This window comes from Ischnura elegans, chromosome 2 (genome assembly GCF_921293095.1).
Source record: "Ischnura elegans chromosome 2, ioIscEleg1.1, whole genome shotgun sequence".
In the NCBI taxonomy this organism is placed as follows: Eukaryota; Metazoa; Arthropoda; class Insecta; order Odonata; family Coenagrionidae; genus Ischnura; species Ischnura elegans.
The window spans coordinates 118,444,760-118,452,507 of record NC_060247.1 but is presented as its reverse complement, the minus strand read 5'-3'; the positions used below and the strand labels follow the sequence as shown (position 1 = coordinate 118,452,507).

General features: G+C 37.8%; 1 protein-coding gene across 2 annotated transcripts; it reads right to left on the bottom strand.

Annotated features, from left to right (window-relative positions):
* Positions 1–53: 53 nt before the first annotated feature.
* Positions 54–7,473, bottom strand: LOC124154489 (histone chaperone ASF1-like). 2 transcript variants are annotated; one of them, XM_046528263.1, is made up of 4 exons: positions 6,963–7,473; positions 6,170–6,333; positions 2,144–2,483; positions 1,226–1,353 (listed from the first exon to the last, which is right to left on the bottom strand). In XM_046528263.1, exons 1-3 carry the CDS (start codon positions 7,125–7,127, stop codon positions 2,156–2,158), a joined length of 657 nt encoding a protein of 218 aa, XP_046384219.1. In that variant the 5' UTR covers positions 7,128–7,473; the 3' UTR covers positions 1,226–1,353; positions 2,144–2,155. The 2 variants fall into 2 exon arrangements, with proteins under 2 accessions (XP_046384218.1, XP_046384219.1); XM_046528262.1 differs by lacking the exons at positions 6,170–6,333; positions 6,963–7,473 and having other exon boundaries at positions 54–1,353; positions 2,144–2,232.
* Between the last annotated feature and the right edge of the window lie 275 nt (positions 7,474–7,748).

Sequence of the window (7,748 nt, the reverse complement as noted above, 5' to 3'; positions counted from 1 at the left end):
ATCACTGACATCATGACAGAAGATATTATTCATAAACAATCAACCACATCAACTTTTATCAAAAGCTTTAATTTCCTCAGTGGACAAGAAATAAATACATCTCATAGAAACACCTCTTCATATTAAATGTACATAACAATATATATTATTATATACTCTTGGTAATGCATTAAAAAATATTCTTTCATGAAAATTGTACGATTTCATAAGTCTTTTAAAAGTTGAAGTTTCCTCAGGTAGCTTTCTCAGGTAGTGTTAAATTAATAACAGTCAAATATAGTATTGCTTACTCAAATCTATAACAGTTACAATTCTGAATTCCCAATTGATCCAGGAAGACCAGCATGTCTTCTTCAAAAGACAATGATCCACACAACAAAACCTTAATATCATTGGAATTAATAGTGCTGAATTCCTCTGACAAAGCTTGGAAATTTATCTTGCTGTAAGTAATTTCAAAAAAAGTATGAGACACAGGAGTTGCACGGCCACCACTAGAAAAAAACAATCTGCAAGAAAAATTCCAGTACGATGCGAGTTCTTTAAATTCTTCAACGAGGGGCAAACATTCCCAAGAACGATTGGCCCAGAGAAGCCTGATTCTTGTTTCATCTTCTTCATCACTCACTATGGACTTTGAGATGGCATAAACAGGAGCAACTCCAGTGCCAGCACATACAGCTACTACTATTGGGGAGCCATTGTTGGAGCCTAGGGAATACGAGGGGCAGTGGTGGTAGTCACCAAATGGACCTCTCCACAACACAGAATCCCCAACCTTCAAAGTATTAATATACTGAGACATTTTGCCATCATTATAGACCTTAATTAGAGTTTCAAAATAGCCATGTTCATTATTTAATATAGTATAAGCACGGGATAAGTATTTTCTTTCGGGAATAGTTTCCTCATTTATATTTCCCAGTGGAATATTAGTCCTATCCACTGTCAATATCACAGTTTCAACCACAGAACCACGGTCCTCATCTATGTTAATATCACAAGTTTGATTGATGACACAGCCCTTCATCATCAAATGCTGCCCAGGTTTAATATCGAGCTTAATTCCATCTGGAACAGAAAACCTGTATATGTTCAATTCGTGTGCGGAAGGAATGATTTTGATGAGTGAAAAGTCTTTGAACTCAAGCGGGGAAAGGAGATCGCTGCCTTCAGAGGGTCTTCCTCCTTTCACGAGTCTCTCACATTCTTTTTCCCATTTGGCTAATTCTTTTTCATACACATCAAACACACAGTAAGTGCACCCCGACCCACAGCAGTCTTCCTGAGAAGGCTCCTCCGGTTTCCTCGGTAAACAAACTTCAGTGGTACTTAGCTCCTTGACAGTCTCCTCTATGGGAACAAGAAAATAGATTCATTAGATGGCATTCCCAATGGTGGCATTTGGGGAATTTCCAGCTCTCAAAGAATGATAGTAAGTATTAATGTTCTTATGCGAGTGATATGTACTCAAAAGATTTACCTAGAGACTTTGAGAATAACATCATCATTCCCATACCCGAAAAGAAGAGAGAGTTCAAGGAAGGGTGCAATTGAGTGAGGAAACTTGGAGGAAAAGGCAACCCCCACTCCTTCAGGTCCATTCCAGGGAGAGAAAGGGGAAGGGCACATGGTCGATTGGGAAGCCAACTCAGTTGGGAAAAGATAGCGACAAAAGTGAAAGTAAATGTAATGGTTTGCGGGGTTACTTGACGGAACTCATTCATGACTAACCAGAAACAATAAAACTTTAGTAATACCATGATCATTAATTCACCTGTGACCAATTTCCATACAGTGCATCCAGCAATTAATTGTGATACAGCCAGAAGGTGATACACTCTATCAAAACTGGTTGCAAGAGAATAAATTATTGTGGATCTAGCAAAGTTTAATCCTTTCCTGATAGTTAAGTGAATGTAACTTTGTTATGGCCTGCCACTCAACTGGTTCGGGAACAGCAAGAGCAGTAGGGCAGGCAGTGAAAGCAAGCAAAGTGAGCGAGTTCTCACAGTGTAATGAAGAGGAAGGGAGGAAGAACTTTCACCAAACCCCTACTGCAAGGTGTTCATGACAATGCGTCAAAAAAGGGTTTTAGTGCACTGGCCATGACATAACAAACAGACTTTGCAAACACACTCACCCATGGTCACACTTAAGATTCAGGCTCTCCAAATCTCAGCAAGCATTCAGGAGGACCTTTAGAGGTCTGACTAGCCTTCAATTCAGCACAGGAACCATCCCATGTCTCCTGGATGGGTTTGGGCTCAAGAACGGTAGCTCCTAGTGCCCCAGAATCACAAACTGGCTCTCCATCAGTAGTGAGAGTGCTTTTTGGACCGCCTGCATTATCCCATTCAATTTTGAAGTGTGTCACATGAGGCTTTGTGGCCAGAAGATTGCGATGTAATTTATCGAATAATGGATGAGGTGGAGGATTGTCTCGGAGATTTGGTTCTTTGTACTCATTATTGACATAATACCTGAGAAATAAAGATAAAGCAATTTACACAAGCATACCTCATGCTTTAAAAAAAAGGTCAGGCACTGCATACTCAATGTATAATTGTATATTACCTCTCTAAGTACAATAATCTATATAATGAGTGAACATGTTTAATGATTGTCAACATAATACTACTACTCAATGTTATTACATCACAAACCATAGTCATTATTTTAAAAATACAATGGCAAGGACAGTTAACTGTAAATAGACCAACATTTTCAAAACTGGATAGCAGATAAAAGTGAAATTGAAGATGATAACACAAAAGTCAAACTTATTCACTTCTAATTATAGTAGACACTCGTTAATACGAACAACCTTATTACGAAGTTCTCGTTACTATGAAGTAAATTGTTGGTCCCGACGGAAAGGCCTATCCAATCTATAGTAGAAGAAACGCTATTACAAAATTATGAACTTCAGTCCTAGTCCCGTTGCTTACAAAATGAACTTTAAAATGAAGTTCCACAAATAAGCAATGGCATTTAGGTGGATGTACACTATGCTACGTTTAAGTTCTCCTCTTGCACTGTGCCCAAGAGCATCAATTATGGTTCTTTCTTCAGTATGCACACAACATCAAATAATAAGGCTTCATTCCTGTGGAATCGTGGTGACCCACTGATTATTGTTTGTTAATTGGACGCATGGGCGCAGTTAGGAATTAAGTTAAGGTGCAACTAGACCTGGGGTATGTTGTATACCCGCCAGGATAAGTGCAAGGTGCGGGGGCCCTCCCCCAGAAATTTTTAAAGATAAATGTTTCAAAATTGTTAGTTTTATGGCTTTCTGAGGGATATTTTATTAATCCTTACACTCTTCTATAAGTATATTAATCAAATGAAGTAAAATGGATTAAACTTAAAAGTTTCTCTGAGCTCTGGGGGGGGGATTTTATCCCTCAAAAACCCCCCCTCGCTGCGCCACTGATTGGACGTACATTTGGTCCTCTTCCTACATGCATTCGATTTACGAACTTTCAGAGATACGAGATTCGAAAAATTCAAGCATGCCCGAAATTTCAAATTTGACACCTTTCGAGTTGGCCGATGCCTAGCAGTGTGGCATAGAGGAACCCGCACTAAGGGCATAATCTGACCAAATCATCATTGAATCCGATGTGAAGTCAGGAACTGTTCAGCGTTTCGCCCCCTCTTCCTTTGCCGTGGACAGTGATTTTTTTTAGGCTCCCGCTGCGTCACACACCTTGCTTGACTAGTTTGTCACAATTATGAGTTAACACACAACTGTGACGCAGTGTTGCATTCTACAGGATAACCACACTCTTCGATGCCTTTCATAGGTTTATAGACTTCCGAGCAAGTTCTCAAGGAACGCATCATGTTCGTATATCGAGGACTCACAGTATTTGGGAAGATATCAACCCTCAATTGCATCATGCTGCATTCTTCTTTTGAGAAAATGAAACAAATGTCCTTTTTTTACATTGTCGTGTCATTTAATCGCGTATATTATAAACTTGACTCTGAAGCTATTTTGTAGTGCGACTATAAGTACAGGATTTTGAAGAGACAAGAAATTTTGACAAACCATGTTTTTTTCGACGATTCCTAAAAGAAACGTTCATGCGAACTTTGTAATTACAACCTCCCATTTTCAGTCCTGTGAACTTCGTAACAACGAGAGTCTACCGCTATATAACCTTAGTTAAGGCGATTAAATGATTTTTGGGCTATTTTGTCGCATCAGCGCTTGGATGGGCACAATTTTTCCTGATCCATACCGGTTGCTATCTCAAAGGAATCTGGCGAGAAAGGGATTTATCAATGTATTTTTATAGGCGCTGTATCTGACAGAATCGTCACTCACTCACTGTGTTCACCAGTATATTCATTTTCTTAAGCAATATTTGTTCTCTTCTCTCAATCATCAGTCCACTGTGTACTTACATTATTATATTGCTTACATTTTTATGATCCATCCCAAATAAAATGTAAGGAATAATAATGTAGCCTTAAGTGCCTAAACAGGCACACTCTAAGTGAAGCTTTAGCATTTGGAAACCTTCAAAAATATTTTTGAGGGCACTCAGCACCCCTATATATGAGGAGGTAAAAAGACAGTAGCATATGTGTAAGGAGGAATCTTAACTATTTCCTGTAAGCAAATACTTTTTACATAGTAGGAGTGCACAATATTTCTGAAAAACCTGAACACTTTTAACTGGCGTTTCATGATGGTTTCAGTATGAATTTTTCATTGGGAAACAGCCCCTAGGAAAATTTAGTTGTGAGTACAAACTGAGTTCACATGAGGACCTTATTTTTTAGTTGAAAACCTAAAAATGCAATAAAATTTACAAATTATAAATAATATTCGCAGATGTTAATTAAACTAGTTAGTGGTGCAAAATTTCATCCGCCATAAGTAAAATGCAACAAAATGCACAAGGTAACAAAAATTATGTCCAAGATGACAAAAATCTGGGCAGCCTAAACATGAATGGAAGCCACGTCATCTCAATCTACTATCTCCAATGGATGTATGTGCATGTACAATACGTCTATCTTTCTAGACATTTTTCAACATAAATAATTCACCGTACACATGTAATGATTAGTCAGTGATTGAGTACATTACAAACAAAATTATTTTTTCCATAAATCTAGCTTAATAACCATCACTGGCAATATAATTAGAAAACATGTGTGATACTACTAAAGCAAACACATTGGGTGCATTCAGGGGGAGTGAATGCTTGCCGCAGAAGCCGACATTTAAGTAGTATATTCTCAGCCTCCCTGATCGGAAAATAATGAGTGGCCGCTAAGTTAGGGCTTTTGAATCTTCTTGCAACACATCATTGGCCACCTAGACCTAATAATTGAGCTATTAAGTAATGGTCACATGCAGAGGGAAATTCAACATCTGTTGTGGTAGAACTCTTAAGGCCTGTTTACACGATACATTAGCACGTATGAGTTAATGTCCGTTTGCATGAATGATTTTTGTGGACCGGAACGGAACATGTACAAATGCATGAACCAAATTAGAACAGGTTCTATTTTCTGTGTATGCATTTGCACAAGTTGGGTGGTTACACGGTGCATTTTGGCATTCATACATTTAGACATTAACCCGTACGTGTTAATGTACTGTGTAAACAGGTCTTAAGCACTTATTCCCCCTGTATACATCAATTTTAGTCCACCATAATAAGGTACACTCAAAGTGGTCTCATAAGGTCATCTGGCTACTGATCGCCGAGGAATCCCTCGGGAATAAGATCATTAAGAGAGACCTCTGTTTCATTAAACCAATAAATTTTTCTAGTCAGCTATGGTTGCCCTCTATGATGCTGGATGACCCCTGAATGCATAGAATACAAATGCAGATGAACTCATGCAAGAAATTTCAACATGAAGCCAGCAATTGATAAAGACTGTAAGATATTTCTCATACATAAAACACCAATTATAGGGAGGTTGTATACCACATGCAAGGCAGCACCAGCAGTAATATCACGCATCCCATTCAATGAGCATTTATAAATAGCTGAAAGTCTGATCGACTTTCAACATGGATAATATCCCCCCTGCTGCCTAAGATGAAGCAATAGCTGTGACTCTGCAAGGATATTCGAGAGAATTATGAACAATAAATGAGCATTAAAAAAATGAGTTCTTTGTCACCACCTACCCAACACGCATAAATTCTTGTCCACGATAAGAGCACGTTAGCAGAACCACTGTAACACCTACAACATCAGCTTCGGGTATTTTTAGAGGATCGGGCGGTTCCGCTTGAAAAACGAACATGTGTCGTCCCACAGAGACTGGACCTACATAAACAGTGTCCAGCACCTGTTTCATGAAAAATGATTAAAACGGGAAACTTCAAACCATTAAAAATCTCTCGATTACTTCCTCTATTTATAAAAAACAACAATACAAGAAAATGCATTTTACCCTCACACATTCTGTGCCAGTAGTCTAAAATTACTTTAAAAATTCGAAAGATGAGAATGATAAAAAGTTAAAAACACGAATGGGCACTCAATTCATTACATTTTCATTTTAAGTTATGGACTAAGAAGAGAAAAAGACTTCAGGATTTACACTTATGAAGAATGGATGCATAATTTGGACATAAAATGAGTACAGGTATTGGACGAGGTACGTTGACTCTTGTTTCATTAAGATGTGCATTTGGCACAATTATTTGACGATTGATTTCACATTTACGGTGTCTGGTTTCTATCCCAAAAAGTTGTATAATTTGTACAAGGAAGGGATGATAAGAAATTCAAACAGGGTAACGACTGACACAGACACAGTAAAGGCATATTAACAAAACTCCATAACAGGCACACTCGGGTATGCAATGCAATTTGCTAAAGAATTAAATACTTCCAGAATTAGTTAGCTTTGTAAGACCATGCAAAAAAACTAGGAAAGATAAACGAAATCCGTCACGAAGTCGCTCTTTTCACCTGGTCTAATTCTTCACATTCGGCCGATCCCACGTAAATAATTCGCCACTCAAGGTCTTCTTGCAAGTCTTCAATACAATCAAATGTTATTTCGAATTGAAAAGGATTAAGAAATGGAGAAGGATTATCAAGGACTACCACATTGCATATGTGCACTTTAGCCATGCCAAGAGACGTTCTTTAGAGAATGAAATTCGGTATACTGAACTAAAGTCATATTAATTCCAAGTTCTGAATCCCTGACAAGTATGTTCCCTACATCATATGGCGATGCGCTTCATTTTCCAATTTCGCAGACAATGATAGAAAATTTTAAGCATACTTTGATCGACCGTTCGAGAACGACCAAAAACAAGTTCGACGCAGTTAGTCAGGACAAAATACATTAAAATAAATGAAATCAGCACTTTCGGTAAGTTGAAGGGCAAAAATAAATTAAAATTTGAAGCATTCACTCAATTTTAACGCACTACACGCCAATTTAAGTATCAAATTTCATTAAATAGCACTTCGGAAGACGCGCATTATTTTGACCCATGAAAGGTCAACCCACGCCCCGGGAAATAGCGACAAAATTATGCTAACACATAATGCTTTATATTTCTGGTATAAAGACGGCTTTTTTAATTAAACTTATAATTACACCTTAAAATCGGTTAATTTTATTATTTTCAGCAATAAAGTTATTCTTTCTTATCGCATATTGGCAGGAAAAACACTCAAAAATATAAGTACAGGCAATGTTCCACTCGGTCATTTAATAAGTCATAAAACAAAATATAGCAA